The sequence below is a fragment of the Dipodomys merriami genome, unplaced genomic scaffold (genome assembly GCF_024711535.1).
Source record: "Dipodomys merriami isolate MVZ:Mamm:240054 unplaced genomic scaffold, mDipMer1.0.p SCAF_25, whole genome shotgun sequence".
Classification (NCBI taxonomy): Eukaryota; Metazoa; Chordata; class Mammalia; order Rodentia; family Heteromyidae; genus Dipodomys; species Dipodomys merriami.
The window spans coordinates 3,032,151-3,056,068 of NW_027203937.1; the positions used below are offsets into that span (position 1 = coordinate 3,032,151).

Below are 23,918 nucleotides of genomic sequence, written 5' to 3' on the forward strand. Positions count from 1 at the left end.
CAGACTTCAGGACCAATGGAATAGAATTGAAAACCCAGAAATGAACCTACAGACCTATAGCCATCGAAGCTTCGATAAAGGAGCTAAAAAAATAGAATAGAAGAAAGACAGCCTCTTCAGCAAATGGTGCTGACAAAATTGGTTAACTACTTGTAGAAAACTAAGCTAGAGCCTTACATATCAGCCTGTACCAGAATCAACTCTAAATGGATCAAAGATCTTGGAGTCAAAGCAAGATACTCCGAAAACATTACAGGATGGAACAGGAGAAACCCTAGGTCTCCTTGGCACAGGCCGAAATTTTCTTAATAGAGACCCAGAAACACAACAAATCAAAGAAAGGTTGGACAAATGGGATTGCATGAAATTGTAGAGCTTCTGCATGGCAAAGGACATAGCTAGCAAGATCAATAGAAAGCCCACAGATTGGGAGAAGTTCTTCACTAGCCATACAACGGACAAGGGTCTCACATCTAAAATATACCTGGAGCTCAAAAAATTAAATCCCCCAACAACAAATCTTCAAAGAAACAACTGTCCAATAAATAATTGGGCTAAAAACTTAAAGAGAAACTTCTCTGAAGAAGAAAGAAGGATGGCCAATAGACACATGAAGAAATGCTCAACCTCCCTAGCCATAAAAGAAATGCAAATCAAAACAACATTGAGATACCACCTCACCCCAGTTAGAATGGCTATAATCAAAAACTTTAATAACAATAGATGCTGGAGGGGATGTGGACCGAAGGGAACCTTACTGCATTGTTGGTGGGAGTGTAAACTTATTCAACCACTTTGGAAAGCAGTATGGGGGCTCCTCAAAAGACTCCACATAGAGCTCCCCTATGACCCAGCAATCCCACATTTGGGGATTTACCCAAATGCTCACAAACAAGACCACACTAAAGCTACCAGCACGACTATGTTTATTGCAGCATTACTTACCATAGCTAAGATATGGAACCAACACAGATGCGCCTTAGTAGATGCATGGATCAAGAAAATGTGCTATATATACACAATGGAATTCTATGCCTCCATCAGAAAGAATGACATTGCCCCATTTGTTAGGAAATGGAAAGACTTGGAAAAAAATATATTAAGTGAAGTAAGCCAGGCCCAAAGAAACATAGGTCCCCTGGTTTCCCTTATTTGCAATATCTAGCATATGTCTTAGTCAAGCAGAAAAGGTCAGATAAGTTGATGTAGGAAAATGAACCCTATGATATGTATTCAAATGTTTTTTTTTTCATGCGATTGTTTCTAACACATTTATAAAATGATTTCTTTGTTGCTTTGTATGTCCCCCCCCCTCAGTATAATCCCTGCTTTCACTGTATTTGATGGTGGTATAATTTGTGGAGGTGAAGGGAAAAAACAAATTGTTTAAATAGGGATACAGGTGGACCCATTGCAACAATAAGACATACAAGTCCTTATGTCGAAAACGAACTTTACTACTCTGGTTTGGGGGGAGGGGGGAGGAGGTTTGGGTTGTGTGGATGGGGGAGGATGGGAAAGGATGGGAAGGGCAAAGAAAGGAGGAGGCTACAATGCTTGATAAGAAATGTACTCATTATCTTGCCCATATAATTGTAATCCCTCTGTACAGTATTTCCACAATAAAAAAAAATACAGAGTCAAAGATCTTTATGAAATGGAAGCCTAGGTGGCATGTAAGTTCCTATATAATAGTGCTTCATCTTTGTCCCTCAGGAATTTCGCCATTCTTTGCTCTTTCCATTTTTTCTTAAAATTATTATCCTTAAGTATTCTTATAAAGGAGTTCCAATACACCACGTTATTCTGTGAGTATAATGCATTTTTACCGATGTAATCCATTCATTCTGTCCCATCTCTCCCAACTCCACCCATTCCCTCCATTTACCTAGTTTCACTTTCACATATAGACATTGAGTATTAGGATATTATGACTGCGTTTTCACACCCTTCCTCTTTTCATTCATTTATCTCCCTCCCTTTGATCTCCCTGGCAATATCACAATGCCTCCTGGCATTCATTTTGTTAAACTGTTAATTAGTTTTTCTTTTTTTAAAAAATTTACATAATGAATTTATTTTCATCTCATTTTTAAATGATTTAACTGAAACAGGATGCTGAGTAGTAGGTTTTCAAAGGAGTGACACTGTTGTTATCCTCCCCTAACACACTTTAGTTTGTTAATACATATGTGCATTATGCATATGATTTTGTATGTGTTTATTGTGTTATATCTTTATTGTTCTAAAGTATTTATACAATCAGCCCTCTGTATTCATGGCTTTGCTCTTAACCTTTGCCTTTCAACCTTCAGAAGTTAGAACCTAGAGCCTCATAACCTGTCAGGAATCAAGTCCCTGTCTGGAAGATCTATATTCTTAATTGTAGGAAAACTGTAGCTAAAGGCTTTTCTGAATGAGATTGGGAATCTGTAAGTGAGAGCCAACTGAAATATACTTTACACTGTAAAAGATCTGGCTGAGTCTGGATTTTCATCTGAAACTGTACCATTCTTTGTCTTTTCCTCATTTCTTGACCTATTTTATCTACCCCTCTCTTACTGATTTTTCTTTACTACTACACTTGATTCCAAAAAATAAGCCTACACAACTTTAATCCTAGATACTCGGGAGGCTGAAATCGAGGATTATGGTTCAAAGCCAGGCTATGCAGACAAATCCAAGAGACTTTTATCTCCAAGTAACCAGCAAAAAGCTGGACATGGAGGCATAGCTCAAGTGGTGGAGTGTCAGCTCTGAACAAGGAAGCTAAGTAAGAATATGAGGCCCTGAGTTTGAGCCAAATACTGGCACCCAAACACACACCCATACACACTACATCCAAATCCTTAGCTTAGAGTGTTTATCTTAAAAGATAACAATAATGCATTAGATTTTATGTGAAAACCAATGTTGAATTTGACAAACATCCAATATACAATGTATTTAAATCCGATAAGCATACAATTTATAAAGAAATATCAACAAACCTGTCAACAAATGCATGGTGTAGCAGAAAAATGGGGTCGTTGGCTGATCCCTGTACCTTGGACATTGTTCCATTCATATACATGTGCAAGGCATTATGCATGCTGCTCTGAGAGGCATCTGCTATCCCAGTCAGTGGATTAGCAAATCCTGTTGGTAAAAAGAAAGCAAGAAAATAAAAGATTACCTGAATGGTTGAAATTCTAAGTGATAATCTCATTTGATTTACAAGTACAAAGAGAACTTTAGTTCCAAATAAAATGCATAAGAAAATTCATCTGATATTGGGATTCTTTACATTCTGAATAGCAATGAGTATTCAATGCATCTTTGCAGAACTCAGTGGTGTTAACTTGGGTACAAGTATGTGGATTAACCAGAAAGAATAGGCTTATCCAATTTCTCCTCTTCCCCATGAGGCTTCTTTCTGATGGTTCCTTTCAAATGTTGAGTTACAAGAATATTAGATAATCATCATCTTTCACTCTCTCTCCAGTCCTTCATAGCATTTAAAGCAGTTATTTTCAGTCTCTTATGAGTATTCTTGCTCTGGGGACTGGATAATAGCTTTGGTCTTTGGTTCTGGAGAAAGTACAAAATTGATGACCTCCCATAGTATAATTACTCTGTACTAGTCCTATGGATAGCAGATCATAATGTGTTTGCTTTTGCAAAATCATTCATTTCAAAGTTAATTACAAGCAATTTTCAGGGACTATACCCAAGTCATGGTCAGTCTGAAAATCTCCTCCCTCCCATTTTCTTGTCTATGGTAACTTTTATTTTTATTTTTATTTTATTTTATTTTATTTGAGTCTGGTCGTAGGGCCTAAACTCTAATCCTGGGCGCTGTCCCTTAGCTCTTCAGCTCAAGGCTAGTGCTCTACCACTTGAGCCACAGAGCCACTCCCGGCTTTTTTCTTTTTGCTTATGTGGTGTTGAGGAATTGAACCCAGGGCCTCAGGCATGCAAGGCAAGCGCTCTACCACTGAGCCATCTTCCCAGCCCTATGATAACTTTTATAAACACATCCACACACACACACACATCCACAACACTCACTAGGTTATTGTATTTTTATGAGTCTGACATGATTAGTTTTATATGGAGTTTAAAATGATCACACAAATTAGGTAATTGCATTATCATAGATATGGATAAAAAGATTTCAAAAGAACAAGGAAATTGTGTAAAGTTAAGGAATGAATTAATGGCACAGTATAAAGAAACTCCAGGCTCATAATGGAGCAAAGGCATTAAACACAATGGTTTATTGTCTATCCAATGTAGCAAGCAGTCAATCATATATCTTGATGCCAATATCTGTGTTGGAATGGTCTTCCAGTTTTTAATCTTTGAATGTTGTACTGTTAAGAAATTTTTATCACTCTATTTTATATATGCTTTTACATATTTTAGTAGATTCTGAATTATTGTTAGAAGAATTATGAATAGTTTTAGAGAATATAATTGAGGGATTGAACATAGTACAGTTTGTTTATATAAACATATAGGAGGCTTTCATGGAGGTCTACTATGATACTTGTCAAGAGATAGAGAACATATTAAAGATTGAATAGTGAATATATTATTTTCTATTTTGCTTCTTCACACAGTTCAGGTCTTTGGCTGATAAAATTTCCTTTAAAAGACAGAAAATTATTTCACCAACATCAATTGCTTCTCTTTATAGCCTTTCTAGAAGAGCAATCCAAGAGAAGAGTCTAAGCATTGAATAATTGACCATATTCATGCAATTCTTTCAATATCTTCCATGTACACTATCTCACATGAATATCAGTACTTATGACAGGAATATATTATCATTTTCCAATTTGACAGATGATAAAAATGCAAAAAAAAGAAAATTTAAATTTGAACCATTATTTGAGGAATCAATGACTAAATATATCTCTGACAGTTTCCAAAAACTTATTCTCCTTTCTATGTACTGAAGTTGAGGAATGTCTGATATAATTTGGAAAACTCTTTGTACTGTGCTGAAATAACCTGTGGACTTCCCATTTTCAAAATCCACTGAGTTCTAAGATGGTATAGACTGTTACGGCCTCACCCTTTTCCCAAGATTCCCTGCCGGTAGAACATCTAACAAGCCATTAGGGACCTTGTTATCAGTCACAGATGCCAAAATGGCTCAATGGTGTTTGCCAAGGTCAATAGCAGGATGCAAAAACGATCTCATGCTATGCACTTAACTTGTGTGATGCATTCCATTGGGAAATTTATAGGCACAGTTTCAGATGAATGAAAAGAGGAAATTTCAATTTGTTGATCCATCTCTCTCTCTCTTTAACACTTCTCTGGAGAGTTTTTGTCTATTTGCTTGCTTTTAATATTGTTGCTTAACTCTGGTACCTAGAGATTTGCATTTAATTGATCTAGAATGGAACTCAGGCACTAAAAGTTTTAAAAACACCCTAAGTAATTCTAATGTGCAACCGGGGTTGAAATTCACTGAATGGCTAAATTGCTCTTTATTCTCTAAATCTGAATACATCCAAAGTTTTGCTTCTGAATTGTACTATTTTCTTTACATGAACTCTTCCTCTCTTTTATTTTGGCAATTTTCAATGCTTTTGACTTTAAAATCTCACAACACCAACTTATACTGAAATGTATTTTCTTAATAATAACTGCCATAATTTGTTGCCTTGGAAGAATATTTAAAAATAGAGCAACTCCTGTATGGTACTCACTGACTAGGAACTCTCATATATGTTACTTTATTTAAATAGCTATCATTTATTCCAAGAAGCTGGATTATAGATGGTGCTCCTTATGATTGCTGTCAGATTCTGAAATAGGAAAAGATACATAGTAAAATGTTCAGAAGAGAACACATTTGATTTGTTACAATTCATATGTGTGTGTGTGTATACATATATATACGTTTATGCCAGTACAGGGAATTGAACACAGAGGCATAGACTCTTGCTTTTTTGTTTGTTTGTTTGTTTGTTTATTCAAGGGTGGTGCCCTACAACGTGTTATACCTCCACATCTGGTTATTTGCTGATTAAGCTGATTAATTAGAACATGATCCTGTCATCCTGGGCAGATGTCCAGACTGGCTTCAAACCCCATCCTCAGATATAATGTATTGAGTAATTAATATATAAGTGTACACAACTGGCACCAGGCTTGAAATCTAATATTTTAAGCAATTTTAATATTCTGTAAAGATGCAGAGATTACCATGGCACAAAAGAAGCTAGAAAGAAGCTCTTAGAAAGATATATTTGTACATCTGAAGACTAAAAAGTGAATCTCAGACCTTTGACATATTCCTCCTAAATAACTCTCCTAATGAGCAATTTAACTGAAGAATTATGAAGTACAGTTTCAAAATCACATAATTATTTTAGGAGGTTGTTTTTAATGGCTGTCTAGTAAAAGACTCATAATTCAAGCTGCTTATAGCAGATTTCTAAAATTACTGATGAAAATATATCATGGCTCCAAACAAGTCCCCAGATAAGTGTACTAGAAGGGTTAAGTTTCAACCAATTTCCAGGTTTTTCAAATAAGTTACTAAGCTTTATACCCATAGAATGTAATTAATTAACATTTTTGTTTATGGGAAAATACTTTTATGTGTGAATAGATAGTCCTTTAATCATGGAAAACTATGCAAAGCAGCAATGTACTTGAGGATGAGTGTTTCTTACCACATAATTATTATATAATCACAAAGCCACAAATGCACCACAATTCTGTGCTTTACAGCATGGTCCCAAGTCAGCAGCATCACATGTAAACTTACTAGGAACTGACACACTCTAGACCTCACAGAACTACTGAATCAGAAAGTGAATGGAACACATCTTTATATCAAGAAGTCCTCAGGAGATTCTAATCTATCTTTCCCTTTCAAAACAGCTCTTCCAGTTCCTTTCATTTTTTTCCCCAAGACAATGGTGAAGAGGTAATAATTAATACTCACTTTTATAAACTTAAAGAAGGAAGTTTTATATATGAGTTTAAGTTGTTTTTTACTGGGAGCATCATCAAATCCTACCATGTGGTAAGATAGTATATAGGATCATTTTCTTTAGGTACATGTCATTGTGTGGGATCCAGGGACTTTCAGTATGTCCTAGATCATGCTAGTCTTTAACCATATGCACAATGTGATCAAGAATTGTGCAAAATTCATGGCATGTCAATTCATTTTAAATTTCCTCTAAAGGTATTTCTAAGGTGAAATTTTATAATAACTTTATATACACTAAGATTTTCAAGCCATAGAGCCATCAATTTACTAAAACAAAGGCTTTTGTCATTCTACACCCTGTTCTTTGATTCTGAATGAAATGAGAGTACCTAGTCCATTTGGTATATTTTATATCTTAACTTTGGTTTGGAAATCACATGAATATCTATTTTTCAAGTAAACTAAGAGTAATCAACCATTATAGACCAAGGCTACTCTTGTTTTAGTTCTAGAAGTAGTCTTGTGTCAATGTTAAGGCTGACGTTAGAAAGAAGCAACTGTGTTTCTTCAACCAGAACTGTTCATGCTTCTGCCATCTTGAATTCTTAACTGTTTGAACTATGTACTCTATATTTTCACCTGTGCTGCTTTTCCCTACAAATTATATATCTAGCCCTAGTCCTGTTTTAGGAAATTCCAAAGTCTCCTGAAAACAGTTCTACAGCAAGGGAAATTCAGCTCTAGCAACCACTGAATGACCCATAGTGACCCACGTAGATGGAGTAGATAGATTCAATCCGAATGTTATCTTGCAAATGAAGATTACAAAACCTAGATGAACTATGAAGTCTATTAATTAGCAATGTCAAAACTCTAACCTTAATATTATTTTAAGTACAGGAATCTCCTTTTCTGCCATTCTGATTTTCTTATCCTTTACATGGATAAACTCATATAAGGGGATTATTGCTCCAAGTGTATAATAAGAAGGTACATATGCCATGGATTAAAATTTAGCATCAAATAAATTTAATTCAAGGAAGGATAATTGATAACGCTTCCACTTATATTCAGTGTGAGTAATTAAGATTAAATTCACTTTAAAAGTTTGAATTTTTCATGTCTTTAGTTTTAAAGTGTTTCCAAATGCTTTTAAATTCCATAGTCTCATCCTTAAATGTTAATTATGCATGTAAATAGAATTCATATTTTTCTTAGGTTTTTGTCCTCTTCTTCTTTCTCCTCATTCTTGTCTTCCTCCTTCTTCTCCTCCTTCTCCTCTTCTTCTGTACTGGAGCCAGAAATAACTTGCAGCCTCACACTTGCTAGGCTGATTCTCTACCACTTGGGCCATGTGCTGGTCCCCAAAACATACTATTATTACATCTTCTACTTCTATGTGGTTGGAACCAGGCTGTTTTTTTACATGCTCTTATGGAAATTACTCCAGCTACTTCACAAAATGCCATTTATCAAATTTTCAGTTAGTGGTAAAATTAAGACTTAAAAAATTAGTCTCTGCTGGTTCACTACTGTAATTCTAGTTACCCATGGAGCTGAGATCTGAGGATCTTTGCTCAAAGCTAGATAGGGCAGAGAAATTCTTATCTCCAATTAACTAGCAAAACGGTGAAGGTAGAGATGTGGTTCAAGTGGCTTAGAGTGCCAGCCTTGAACAAAACACTAAGCAGGAGTGTGTGGCCAAGTTCAAGCCTCAGTATTGATATACACATGAGTGGCTTATCAAACGTTTTTCAGCTGGTAAGTGGCAGAATGAGTATTTGTGCCAGTTATCAGCCAAACCTAATCTCTGATTTTTATGATTCTATTAAATTCTCTCATTTGATTAGTTGTACTACAAATTAAAATCATTGATAAATCTTCTGTTCCAATTATATCCCTCTCAATTCTTTTCATGACCACTGAGAGAAAAGGCCAAGACTAGCTTTTTCAAATGTCATCTGTCAGGATAGAGAAGCCCTCTGAAGATGTTCCCACTGTGGATGAGTCCTTTTCCAGCAAGTATAGTTTGAATATACAAGAGCAGATGGTAGAGTCAGCTGGATCAATCAGATTCTTGTCATAGGACAGAGAAGGCTGGAATTTCTAGCATGAGGACTGAATGCCCACCTCCTTATGGCCACTCTGTCATATTTAAATTCCTTTCCTAAACTTCAAGGGTTGGTGGAAAGATATAATTTAAACTCAAAAGCTGCTTTTAAAAGTCATTCTAAGTAGAAAGCATGATCAATTTGCTATATTGCTCCTTGGATATAAATTTGAGTTCCTAATTCTTTGTTGAAACAATTCTTATCCACTTGAAGTCTCAAGTATTAGCCCATTGATTAGAATTTGGATTATAAAGCCAGGAAATACCAATCTTAATGAATTTTTACCATTCTAGAAAATGGACTCTCCTAAGTGATTTACAAATAATAACGTGATTTTTCTGGTAGTACTAGGATTTGAACTCAGGGCCTTATGCCTCCTCAGCTTGATTGTTCCATTGGCAGTCCATGACCTGATGCCTCCAGCTTTGCTTTTTGTTGGTTATTTTGAAATACAGTCTAAGAATTTTTTAGTCTAGGTTGACCTCAAATAGTGATCCTCCAGCTAACTAATGTGATCTTTACAACACAGGAATTTGATAATATGATTATCTTCATTATGTGAAAGAAGAGCTTCAAGTAGATAAAGGCTAACTTTACCAAAACTGAAAGTTAGATAATCTATCAAAAATGATTGCCTCCTACCTCTAAAACTTGTTTTTTTCTGTTTGGATCTATCAATAATTTACACTGTTTGAATCTCAGTTCCCTTGTCTGAACATATACTGAGAAATAAATGTTTGTAGGGATTTGGAAAGGAGTTTTAGTAATTGATATAGAAGTGTTTGGAAACTGAGAAGTTAGGATTATATTGATGTTAGTAGCTGTTAATAGCTGTAGGGTTCTCTGGGATTTTGTATGGCTATTTTACAAGAACATTAGAGAGATTTTGCAAATTTCCCCTTCATTGTGGTTTACCAGAGCTACTCCAATTAATTCTTGAGGGTGTCAGAGCCCCAAATATGACTTCATCCAACAACAGACACTTGGCCATGTCTCTTACTTTAATAACACATATGCTGCCCAAATTTAAATCATCATTTAGTTTTTTGAATTATAGTCACTCATGATATACTTCTTTTTATTTTCCATATATTTTGTGGAGTTTGAACTCTGGGCCAAACAGACACTCTTCTATGTGAGCTACATCATCTGTCAGTTTGTGATTGTGCTATTTTTTTTTCTCAAATTGGTTCTCCCTTTTCCTAGGATAGCCTGGATTGTGATATCCCATTTATGCTTCCCATGTGGACACTCCAATGCCTAGCTTTACTTATTGAGATTAGGGAATCTCAAGAACATTTTGCCTATTTGTCTTGAGCCTTGATCCTCCTGATCTTAGCTTCCTGAATAGTTAGGATAACAGGCAGGAGGTACTACACTTGGCTGTGAGTTAGACTTTAAATTCTAAGGGAATAAGGTATGGGTCATATTTACTAGTTATTCCGGCTGTTTTCTAAAGTGTTTGTACATACTGCATGCTTAGTAAATGTTAATAGGTAAATGTGTTCTGTTTATTTTTCTTTCTAAAGTATGTAATCTCAGTTGCTAACATAATTTTATTTTTTTGTTTTTTTGTTTTTTTGCCAGTCATGGGGCCTGAACTCTGGTTCTGGGTGCTCTCCCTCAGCTCTTCAGCTCAAGACTAGCACTCTACTACTTGAGCCACAGTGCCACTTCTGTTTTGTTTTGTTTTGCTTATGTGGTGCTGAGGAATCGAACCTAGGGTCTCATTCATGCAAGGCAAGCACTCTACCACTGAGCTACCTTCCCAGCCCTGCTAACGTAATTTTTAAAAGAGTTAAGATAATATGGATCATTCTCATGGTATTTTTAAGGTTTATAACTGAGTAAATAAGGAAATACACCAGGGTTCTGAATCTAGCCCTTGAGGTTTTATGTTATAGGCCATTCTTTTATCAGTATTCTGATGGAATGGTTATTTAAGAAGGAGCAAATTCGTATGAAAAATAGTTCGAGTATTTTTTAGCATGTTAGGACAAAGTAGACATGTGATTCTTCATCTATACAAATCACAGTACTTAATAATAGCAAACATTCACCCATAAAACATACAGTAGATTTGGGGATGACTTTTTTGATATACTGACTAGGGCAAATAGAATTTCCTGGCAATTTTCCTATTTGGTAGAAAATGAGATAACATGGGAAGACAATATTTGAAGAAAGCAATGGTGAGCAAGAAAAAAAAATCTTTTCCCAGCTAAGAACTCTTGTTTGGATGTAGTTCAGGCTAGAACAAAGCCTCTAGTGATTCCAGGGCACTAAGAAAGAAGAATCTTCAAACAAAAAGAAAAAGCTCTCATCATTGTGAGTCTCTTTGCTCTAACTCTATGCACAATGAAGTCTGAGATTAAATGTGACCTTGTGAATGAATTGTGCACAGTGAATTGCAGTCAGAATGTCAGTATGTAGGTGAGGACATTATACACACACACACACACACACACACACACACACACACGTATACACACAAACATATATATATTTCTCCTGTTCATTCTCCATTTTCTCCTTTGTACTGATTCCAGGAAGATACCAAGGAGATATCAGAGAACTGGGGGTTAGTAGGTTCCCCACTGTCATGTGAAAGGTCATTCATCTTATAGAACATCCAAACTGATCTGGAGTAAAAGGATTTTTAACAATTTATCACTATAGAAATAATATTGTTTTTTATGAAATTTTGTAGATATAATTCTCTGATAAGAGTACTTGACCTTTTTTTTGTATTTCATGAAACACTAGGGAAGAAAATTTTAGCAGAGACTAGTGTTTCTTCCTCCAATACTAATTCTTCTCTTTTCTTGCCACTGATAATAAATCTTCTACTGGATACCATTAGATGAAGATAACATTTTTCCGTGTCCTTAAAGCTAATTGTGACTATTTACTTGGTCATTGAATAGAACAGAAATGAGGAGAGACTCTATCTATTTATGACAATATGGAGGTTCAGAACTCAGGGCATGGGAATTGTCTCTTAACTTTTATGCACAAAGCTGGTGCTCTACCACTTGAGCCACAATGCCACTTCTGATTTTGGTTAATTGGAGATAAGAGTTCCCTGAAAACTGAGTGCTGGTGGCTCACATCTGTAATCCTAGCTACTCAGGAGGCTGAGATCTGAAGATTACGGTTCAAAGGAAGCGCAGGCAGGAAAAGTTTGTGAGACTTATCTCTGATAAACCACTTAGAAAAATGGAAGTGGTTCTGTGGCTCAAGTGGTAGAGCGCTAGCATTGAGCTGAAAAGCTGAGGGACAGCACCCAGGCCCAAAGTTCAAGCATCATGACCAACAACAACAACAACAAAAAGAGTTCCATGGACTTTTCTTCCTGGGCTGATAATGAATGGAGTCCTCAGATCTCAGCCTCCTAAGTAACTACGATTACAGATATAAGTCACTGGTGCACTGTTCAACTTCCATTTTTAAAGCCAAATTATTTGAGTTCTCTTTTATTTAATAATTTAACATTAGCAATAATAAAACTAATTATAAAAAGTGAAGTAGTCTAATTTACCCAGTCTATGAAATTAATAGCCTGTGGAATCTCAGAAGTGTTACTGTGAACAACAAGAACTTTGGTATATATACAAGTGAGGTTTTTTATTATGCTTCGCTTTTCCCTTTATGTATTTCAATCTACAAAGTTGCACCTCTTGTTTTTTTTTTAAATCCTCCCATATTCTGTAGGTCAATTAGTACTTTTTATTTTATTTTTTATTCTTTTATTTTTTTGTCAGTCGTGGGGCCTGAACTTTGGGCCTGGGCGCTGTCCCTCAGCTTTTCAGCTCAAGGCTAGTGCTCTACCACTGGAGCCACAGCACCACTTCCGGCCTTTTCTGCTTATGTGGTGCTGAAGAATAGAACCCAGGGTCTCATGAATGCAAGGCAAGCACTTTACCACTGAGCCACCTTCCCAGCCCCGCACCTCTTGTTTTAAGCATTAAGTTACAATATCAAGCTGATATACTTTCAAAACTTATATTGATCTCTTGCTGTAAGGTCACATAGTCTAATAAGATTCTGAATTTGCTGCAGGATTAAAAACAAAAAATGAAATGGGTTAAATTTATGAAATATATACTAAAACCTGAGTACTTTGAATAAATCGTTAAAATTTACTTTGTAGTATGATAACAGAGATTGCCTGCTGCTGGAGACACAGACTCACCTGCCCCCACTTGAGGATTCGTGTGCTGTGTGAGGTTTATGTATGTTGGCTAGGGAGGAGAAAGCTCCTCTATAGTCCTGGCAATGGGCAGCACACTCAGCTGCAGCACTGGTGCGGGGAGGCGGGTGGGCAGGAAGAAGGAAGCTCTTTCATAGTCTGAGCGATGGTTTGGTCTACAGGACCTGGCCAGAACCTTGGTGCAAGATATGCAGAAAGTGCCCTTCCTCTGAATAATCCCACAAACCAATGCTGGTTATCCCCTTTTATGTTTCTAAGGGAGCCCACCTGCACCTTGCTTACTCTTTGTAATTTTTGATCACGTGCAACAGCTTCACCTTGTTGACAACAATTAGCTCTTCCTGCTCCCTGACTAAATGTTGTTAACTCTCATTATCTGCATGCCGGTAAAACTGTTTAACTTTCTGCTCCCTGACTAAAGATTTACTTTCTGTGTCTATATGCTGTATATAAGCACACTTGTCTATACCAGCAAAGATGTAGTCCACTCTCTGCCCAGGTATCGCATTCTCAGGTCTGACTGTGTGAACAGCAACAGCCTGTATTTAACACACATTACCTTAGTTGACAGTCATTAAAATTAAAAGTGCATACTATGTCTGTGTGATAGATAAGAAAGTTGAGTTGGATCCAGTTATATGATTTATACAAGGTCTTGCAGTTCTAGCAGTAGTGATCTTCCAATTGTGGTAATATTTTCATATCTGTAAACACTTCAAAGTGACTGTAAAAGCTTGGCATTCAGAAAAGGGCACCAGTGACTTGTGCCTATAATCCTAGCTTACTTGCTAGGCAAGTGCAACATCCTAGGTTTCATTCCAGTACCAAAAAGAAAAAGACAAAAATATTTTTAAAGAGTTAAAAATAAACCCAAACAAGAACTGGTAAAGAGGAATTGTGCTTTCTATGCTTTTAATGTTTGAGCGATCTGCTTGACAGTCTGGCTTGCACAACTGGTTTCAGTTGAATTAATTGATTAATTAATACTAGAGTTAGAATTCACATTTGCTATGCACATTCTCTATTCCTGGAGTCAAGTTTATAGATAGCTATTCAAGTTGAATGGAATTAGAATTTGGCTTAACTTAAAATGCTTTTCCCCCTGTTCTTGAATAGGCATGCTGTCCTGGTGGGTGTCTGCGGAGGACTGCACATACTGAGAAGTCTTTTTCTTTTCTTTTTCATGTTTCTTGGTCCAAGACAGGGACTCAAATTCAGTACCTTATTGTCTCACACTTCATCAACTGAGCCACACCTCCAACCCCAAGAAGGCTTTTTCAATGGCAGTGCTCCATGTTCCTAACTATTCCTTTTTAAAGGACAGCAGTTAAAAAAGTTAGTATCATTCCAGAGGATTCATGTAGATCCACCTGGAATTAATGTTGTCTTACAGTATACTTACTATATATAAATTTTATGACAATAGCATTCTTTTATTCATTGATCTACCAGTTAGTCAACCAAGTTTAATGAGACTCTCTTATGTTAGCCACAGTGGGAACAAACCATTAAACTGAATGTTTACTTAATGCTTTGAGCAAGAGAGGATGAATGCCTCTGTCCTTGATTCCCTAGTTCTGCCTCCTCATGACTAAGTTCACTTGTGAACTCCTTATATTCCAGGATCCTCACATCACTACACTTCTAGCTGTGAGATAAAACATGTGTCTTCAGTGTGTAGAGCCTGCTCCCAGACCTTGTTCTCTAAGAGCATTCCAAATGAAGGAACTTGTGTCTCCTAGGAGACAAAAGTTGATTTCAGGTCTAGGCCACTGTAGTTACAAAGTGTAGGACAGCTTATTGCACCAGAAAGAAAATACTTTAATGATATAGATATGAAACAGTAAACACTTGACAGCACACTTGAAAGTGTAACATGGGAAATTTCTGTGCATAAAAATGATCTTGTGGATGTATCATATACTACTGAAAAAAGAGGAAATGGTTTTTCTTTTCAATAATCCAATAAATAAGAGAGAGAGAGAGAGAGAGAGAGAGAGAGAGAGAGAGAGAGAGAGAGAGAGAGAGAGAGAGAGACTGAAAGACTCTTGTGAAAAGTAGAATTCCAATGTTACCTAATCAGTCTAAAAGTAATGTTGAAGTTAGAAACCCCAACCCTGTGAACATTAATGCATGCCACTTACATGACAGAATTTTGACAAGAAGTAGAATCTTCCTATAGTCTTAAAGCTTGTTTACAGACAATAGTTTGTAACTGGGAAAACTGAAACACATCTGGACGTAGAACAGGTGATCAGATCAGCATCACTAGTATGAGACAGATGACTCATTATTTGCTGCCAGATGGAAAGCCCTCTAAGGAAGACACAAAACTCCCTATGTGGGATTCAAATGCATCCCCTAAACTCAGTGAGGAGGAAATTTCAAGCAGACTCAAAATAACGAATATTCAACTTAAAATGGTGAGGAGAAGGAAACTGTTTTCTCCCTAGATGCCAATTTCATTAAGACATACATAGGGGGATTAGATAAATATTTCAGATTAAATAGGCCTTAAGGTAAAATGCCAGCAAAATAGATTCTCTCTGTCTCTGTTTTTGTCTCTGATTCTGTCTCTGTCTCTCTCTCTGTCTCTCTGTCTCTCTGTCTCTCCCTCACACACACATACACAAAATGAAAGAAAAATGATAAGTAAATTCCACCTTATCCTATATTGGATCTGCTCTAGAAATTAAAAAATTATAAAAAATCATATTAGGGATATTGAATAAAAGTTGAGTATTTTATGTAACTGTAACCTTACATTTAAAATAACAAAAAATAGAAATTTAAGAAGTTGAATATGAACAGTATATTAGATAAAACCACTATGATATTGGAGAATGTACTGACATTGAAAACTTCCCTGTGGTTTATAAGTGGATATTCACAACTTTATGCAATATTCATTGAAATTTATAGAAATAGTGTTATTAATGCTGCTCAGGCTTACGTGGTTATACGGAGAGAATAAGGAAGCAAATTGGATAAAATGTAAAATTTAAGTGAAATTGGAAATTGTACTTTGCACCTGATAGTTTTGCAACTTTTCTGAAAACTTATGAATAAAAGTTTAAGGAAAGATGTTGCCTTTGTCCCTAGTGAGATATATGGTACTTATGAGTAGTTTGTGATTTTCAAAACAGTTTTTCAGAATTGTATAATCTTACAACAGGCCTCAGTATTGTGAATGGTAGATTAGATGTGATTTGAAAAACTGGCTATTATTGATGAATTCAGTTATCGCAAACTTAAGATACATCTGCCCTGTGCCAATGTGTTATGATGTGCCTTTTATCTGATTCTTAAATGAGTGTAATTAGAGCACATGTGAGTGAGACTATATTACTAGAACATAACTCACATATATGTTTATTAGCAAAAAGAAAATTATTAGCAGTGAACCAAGAGATTTCCTGCTCACCAATGCATGTTAGATCCTAATATGAAAGCTACATTTGTCTGACTAAGCTGATTCCATCAGAGCCACTTTGACTCACAACCTTAGAGTAGTGATTCCTCTGTCTCATTTATGTAACTAGGCCATGTTACTTAGTGTTAATAATAAATTTTTCCCTTGGTTAAAAAAGCTGCCTGAAAAAATCTGCAAAATACTCCCTTGAATGTTGAATTTCACTTTGCAAAGTCATGAAAGTCAGCATTTGGAGAACTCGTGTTAACATCTGCAAAATCCAATGGAACAAATAGTCTTCCCATTCTGGTGACCAACAGACACCATTTTGTGTACCCACATCTCTGAGTTGTCCAAGCACTGTGAATTCTCTTTAAAAAACCAAACTGAAATTGTCTGCTTGCAAGAAACTCTCAACCCATTCTGAATCATCAATGCAATGGAAAGAACTTGATTTTGAAAAATCTAAGTGCAGTAAGTGCAGTAAATCTAAGTCGATTTACTGCAGATTTTTATTTCTGTCTTTCAGTAGGAGAATAATGATGTAGTCTTCCTGAGAGAAAGCTGGTAAGATACTTCTGAACACAATATCTTGCACATAGCAAACATTTAAAAGGTATTAGTGTTTAATATTACTGCAGGGGGATAAATGTAATTTCTGTTTTCACAGCTAGCAACACAATTTCTCTTTAGGATGGGCTTTTCTTGGTAAATGACTTACAGGCTTTATAGTTTTATGGTTTACAATAAGGCCTTATTTTCCATGGAAAAGGAATGAGGAATGAGACAGTAATCCTCTCAATACAAATGTTCAACAGAACAATTGGTTACAAAACAACAACAAAAGAAAATGAAAGAGAAGAAGGTTGTCTATAAGACTAGGGTACAATAAGACCACACTAAAGCTACCAGCATGACTATGTTTATTGCAGCATTATTTACCATAGCTAAGATATGGAACCAACCCTGATGCCCTTCAGTAGATGAATGGATCAAGAAAATGTGGTATACCTGCTTTCACTATATTTGATGTCAGTATAACTTGTAGAGGAGATGGGGAAAAACAAGTCGTTTAAGGATACAGGTGGACCTGTTGCAACAATGAGAAGTACAAGTTGTCATGTCAAAAACGAGCTTTACAATGTTGGTGCGGGGGGGGGGGGGAAGCGGGGAGGATGGGGGGGGAGAGGCTGGGAAGGGATGTGAAGGGTAAACAAAGGAGGAGGCTGCAATGCTTAATAAGAAATGTACGCATTAACCTGCCCATGTAATTGTAACCCCTCTCTACAGTGTGTTCACAAAAAATAAATTAAAAAAAAAGAAAATGTGGTATATATACACAATGGAATTCTATGCCTCCATCAGAAAGAATGACATTGCCCCATTTGTTAGGAAATGCAAAGACTTGGAAAAAATTATATTAAGTGGCCGGGTGCTGGTGGCTCATGCCTGTAATCCTAGCTACTCAGGAGGCTGAGATCTGAGGATTGCGGTTCAAAGCCAGCCCGGGCAGGAGAGACCGTGAGACTCCTATCTCCAATAAACCACCAAAAAACCAGAAGTGGCGCTGTAGCTCAAGTGGTAGAGTGCTCGCCTTGAGCTGAAGAGCTGAGAGACAGTGCCCAGGCCCAGAGTTCAAGCCCCACGGCCGACAAAAAAAAAAAAAAAAAAAAAAAAAAAATTATATTAAGTGAAGTAAGCCAGGTACAAAGAAACATAGGTCCCATGGTTTCCCTTATTTGCAATAACTAGTATATGTCTAGGAGAAACAGAAAAGATCAGATAAGTTGATGTTAGGGAAATGAACCCTAAGATATGTATTCAAATGTTTTTTTCTTTCATGCGACTGTTTCTAACACATTTATAAGATTATTTCTTTGTTTCTTTGTATGCCCTTCCCCAACAGTATAACCCCTGCTTTCACTGTATTTGATATTGGTATAATTTGTGGAGGTGAAGGAAAAAAACAAATCATTTAAATAGGGATACAGGTGGACCCATTGCAACAATGAGACTACAAGTCATATGTGGAAAACAGACTTTACAACTCTGGTGTGGGGGGAAGTCGGGAGGAGGATTAGGTGGGACAGTAGGGAGGAGGATGGGAAAGGATGGGAAGGGGAAAGAAAGGAGGCTACAATGCTTGATAAGAAATGTACTCATTATCTTGCCCATGTAATTGTAAAACCTCTGTACAGTATTTTCACAATAAAAAAAGAGTAGGGTACAAAAATAAAGAAGAGTGATAACAGGAAATAAACCAAAGGAAAAAAAGAAAAAAGAAATAACTTCCAACAGTACAATTAAAACAAACATCAAACCTTGTTTCCATTTCTTGGAGTTCATTTCAGTAAACATCATTTTATATGATCATATGCGTAGAGCTATTGAGCCCTTGTGATCCTCTCCTAAGAATATCCTTTGTTCTCAGTGTGCAAATGGCTAGACAGCTGTTTAATTAATCATGTCCAAGTGTAATTTTCTGTCTTTTACCTTTCATTGGGTTTATTTGTAGATTTATAGGCACATTCTAATGATTACAAATGAGGGAAACCATATAGCCTGTGTTTCTTTGGGTCTGGCTTACTTTACTTAATATAATTTTTCCAAAGCTTTCTATTCATTTACAAATGGGGCAATATCACTCTTTCTGATGGAAGCATAGAATTCCATTGTGGGAAAGATAGGGTACCAAAGGATTTGGATAGGGGCCAAGATATGCAATAAGTTTTGATGTGAAAAAAAGTTTGTTTGTTTTTATTGTGAAAATACTGTACAGAGGGGTTACAATTACATGGGCAAGATAATGAGTACATTTCTTATCAAGCACTGTAGCCTCCTCCTTTGTTTCCCCTTCCCATCCCTTCCCATCCTCTCCCCCCCACCCAATCCTCCCCACAAACCCCCACACCAAAGTTGTAAAGTTCATTTTTCAACATGACTTTTCTCTCTCTCTCTCTCTCTCTCTCTCTCTCTCTCTCTCTCTCTCTCTCTCTCTCTCTCTCTCTCTCTCTCTCTCTCTCTCTCTCTCTCTCTCTCTTTTCTGCTGGTCATGGGACCTGAACTCAGGGCCTGGACACTGTCCCTCAGCTCTTCAGCTCAAGGCTAGCACTCTACCACTTGAGCCATAGCACTACTTCCGGCTTTTTCTGCTTATGTGGTGCTGAGGTATCGAACCCAGGGTCTCACACATGCAAGGCAAGCGCTCTACCACTGAGCCACCTTCCCAGCCCCTGAAAAAAAGTTTTGATATGAATGCTTTGCCTATAAGCTCCCTGTATTTCTTTTCCTGTTAAGACTGTGTCTAGAGTGAGTATTTTGATTTTTACATTGTGTTTCTCTTTTGCTATTGTTATTTGCTGTTGTTGTTCTGTTTGTTGATAGGCATGCTTCCCTAAAGCTAATTGAGGTGACTGAGATGGAACCATGACTGGGATTGCTATCAACAAGGAAGAACAAACTGATGGGGGAGGGAAGATACAGACAAGAATGTGAAACCTAAAAATAAACAACAGATAGAAAATGCTATAATAAGAAATCTCTGACAAAGAATGGAAATCTTGGCAGAGGGTGGAGTGGGCTTGAACTGATATATGAACTATATCTACATTATAGTTAAGCAAACAGCTTTGCCTCAAATAATCTCCTATCTATAATATTTTAAAACAGAGGGAAAAGCCCTCTAAAACTTAAAACAAAAATACCTTACATCCATCATCCTTCCTGTATCTATAACTTTACAATACAATGAGCTCTGAAAATTGAGTTATTTTCCTTTGTACCAATAATCTTTTTGAGGAAATAACCCATTCACTATTGGCTGCCTCTTGTCTCTATTTATTCCTGTGGTGTAGTCACACAATTGCTAAATCATTATTAATGTGTTGGATAATGATGTGCTGTCCAGAAAATGGTAGGGTTATTGTCAATTCAAGTATATTCTTACTCAGCTCAGAAAATTGTGAATTCCCAAACACTACTGGGTTCAGAATTTTTAATAAGAGATTGTGAACCCAAGTTCAGGGGGAAATAGGAGGAAAACAAAGGTATTACCTTCCAATGTGTTTCTAAAGCTGAAATTGGCAGCTTTATCCATGGAGCCAGTTTCATACTGTGTCAAACTGAGGCAAAATTCCACATCGGCTGAAGAGGGGAGCCTTGGGGTCTTAGATTTGTCATGGTTTCCAGGGTTGCGAAGGATGGGTCCCTCCGGAGTTCCATCACATAAAACTTGACGGCTGTTGTACTCCTCTAGTCGGCTGCACACAATCTGTGCAAAAAAAGAAAAGAAAAAGAAAGTCATGATAAAACTGTTGTAATCACCTCAGAGTCAAGGAAGCAGGAAGGCTGGAATTTTTGATTACTGTCTTCAGATTTCTAATTATCGGGAGATCAAAATTCCAAAGTAAAGGAAATTTCCAGAGGAAGCGAGAAAAAAAATAAAATTCTAGCCTTGCATCTACTACTTATGAAAATGACTTAACTATCTTAGGCTTCATATACTAGGATACAATAAAAGGTATACATAATATTAACATTAGATAAAATAACTGATTCAACAAATATTTGTGAAGCATTTTTTGCATGTTGCAATCTGCTAACTGCCAAGGCTGGGCTGATAAAGCCCAAGGTATAATTGTATAGGTAACAGTTAACACCCAGTAAACATTAGTATTTATTAATATTAATCCATATTTCATTCAGAAATGTTATAAAATCTCTCATTATTAATGAGACTAACACTATAATCAATAGGCCGAATAATCCTCATGATTATATTTTAAAGCACAGCAATTCCTTTGATTATTTAATCGAGAAAAACAGATGGAACTCATCTTAAAAGTGCTAATTCCTCACATTGTGAAACAATTTATTTATTATTGCAAAGGACATATACGTGGGGGTTACAGTTACATAAGTCAAATAAAACTCACATTTTTATAAAAAAATGTTAAGAAACCATGTTATATGAACTGACTAATTCAAATCACACAGAAGTACTTTTCATAAATAAGGATCTGAGGCTTGGAGTAGTTAAGTGACATTTTCCAGCTTAAATGGCAGTGTGATCACTGTTAACTCAAGTTTTCCAATTCCATCTGCAATGAGCACTGGGGACTTTCATCTAAAGAATGCTTTTTTGGAGCAATTTTGGCTGAAAATATCATCAAATGATATTAATGGCAAACATCAGAATAGGTGATTTAGTTGTACAATGAACTGGAATGTGCAGGCTCTATGTGCACTGGACATTTCTGTAATATTGATGGCTTCATAAACTAAGAAAAATTCATGTGACTTCATGAGAAACAAGCAATCAAGGAAAGGTTTGTTTATCTTACAGATGCTCCAGTTGAAGATTGCAAGAATTTGGGATGAACGGGGCCCTAAAAACCTGCATGTGAACTTGGTAGTGAAGGTATGAAATGATACTTGTTGATTTGAGTATAGGGAGAATTTGTGAAAGGAATTTTGATTCTTGCTAGAGAAAAAGGAAAAAATAGAATAAAAATAGAATAAATAGGAAAATAGAAAAAATAGAGTAAAAAACTAATACATGGTTTTGCAGGTGCTATGGGAGGTGAATTTAGTACTGACAAGTCACCTGAGGTCACAGCAAAGATATTGATCCATCCTGTGTATTACAACTGTGACAGCCTTTAGTAAAATTTGTACTTTCTAAGCAGAAATTATACTAATAAATTATACTAATAAATCCCAGCCATTTTATAAAACTCAAAGATCTGAAATGGTGCCTCAAGTTCTTTTTTTCTTTTGTTCCCCTGTATGTGCTAATTTAGGGTCTTGGCACTGTCCCTTAACTTTTCATTCAAAAATAGCACTCTACCACTTGAGCCACAGATCCACTTCTGGCTTTTTGGTGATTCATTAGAGATAGGAGTCTCATGGGCTTTCTTACTTAGGCTGACTTCAAATCAGGATATTTAAATCTCAGTCTCCTGAGTAGCTAGGATTATAGGCATGAGCCACCAGCACCCAGTATGTCTTTTGCTTTTCTTTCTACTTCTTTTTCAGAATGTCAAGCAGTTTAATAGTTTACATGCCAACTATACTGATAAGGACTCTCAAAACCCCATCTAGAGCAAAACTACTCCTTTGAGCACATGTATCTGTGTTGGAATTAATATTTCAACATTGTCTTGCATGCATCTCAAATACTTGAAACAAAAAATCTGTTCCTTTCTTTGTATTTCCTTTCACAACAATGATTCTGCAACTGAATCTATGAATCATCTACTGTGAAAGGCAGACACCAGTGAATTTTATTTTGCATTTTATTCTTTTCTGTCCTTTACTTTGAATCCATCAGCTAATATTATACATTTCTTATCCTTGAATCTGGCAACCAATTTCCATTTGCCTACTTCTCATATGGTCCTGCTACTGAGTTGCCTACCCTTCCTTGTATTCAGCTTGTCTTTCTCCATTCCACGACTCTGCTCACAGGCAAATGCACCCACTCCTTCCAATTTATCTTATATTCTACCATATCACTAAAAATATTAGTATTATATCTTTAAGTAGTTGTACAAAGGGATTGCTGTTCAACAAATCAGTTTGTAAGTAAGTACAACACATCTTGATCCATGTCAGATCTTTCATTATTCTCCCTCATCCCTCTCAGCCATACCTCTCCTTTCAACTTTCCTAGTTTTACAAAATATGCATAGAATATTATGACTGCATTCCTTCCCTCTCTTGAATAGCATAGAAAATACATTTTAAAAGAAGTATTTTTTTTCTTTTACCTACCAAGTAATTCAAAGAGTCTGAGTTGGAATATAAAGGAGTTTTAGGAGTGCTCCCAATTATTTCACTTTCACTGATTGAATTCCCTAACCCAAAAATTCAAGATGTAAAATATAAAAGACTCTAAACCTATAAGTGCCAAATGATGCTTTGGGGAAGAATTCTACACTAATCTCATGTGACCAGTACAGTTAAGACATCAGCTGGGTGCTGGCGGCTCACACCTGTCATTCTAGATACTCAGAATTTTGTGATCTGAGGATCCAGATTCGAAGTCAGTCTGGGCAGTTAACTCTATGAGACTCTTATCTCCAATTAACCAGAAGTGGAGCTGTGGCTCAGGTTGTAGAACTCTGGCCTTGAGTTTGCTCATAAACAGCACCCAGGCCCTTAGTTCAAGCCTCAGGCCTGGCACATACAAAAAAAAATAAGTGCATTAAAATATTGTATAAAATCCCTTAAGAATGT

The 23,918-nt window shown here is 36.4% G+C and overlaps 1 protein-coding gene across 1 annotated transcript in view; it reads right to left on the reverse strand.

Annotated features, from left to right (window-relative positions):
* The window catches only part of Tyr (tyrosinase), a 127,925-nt gene that overhangs the window by 94,562 nt on the left and 9,445 nt on the right, over positions 1 to 23,918 (reverse strand). Inside the window, exons 2-3 of the mRNA XM_070034651.1 lie at positions 20,733 to 20,949; positions 2,991 to 3,138 (exon numbers count right to left, since the gene is read on the reverse strand). Coding sequence (XP_069890752.1) covers positions 2,991 to 3,138; positions 20,733 to 20,949 — 365 coding nt within the window. The remainder of the gene's footprint in view (positions 1 to 2,990; positions 3,139 to 20,732; positions 20,950 to 23,918) is intronic.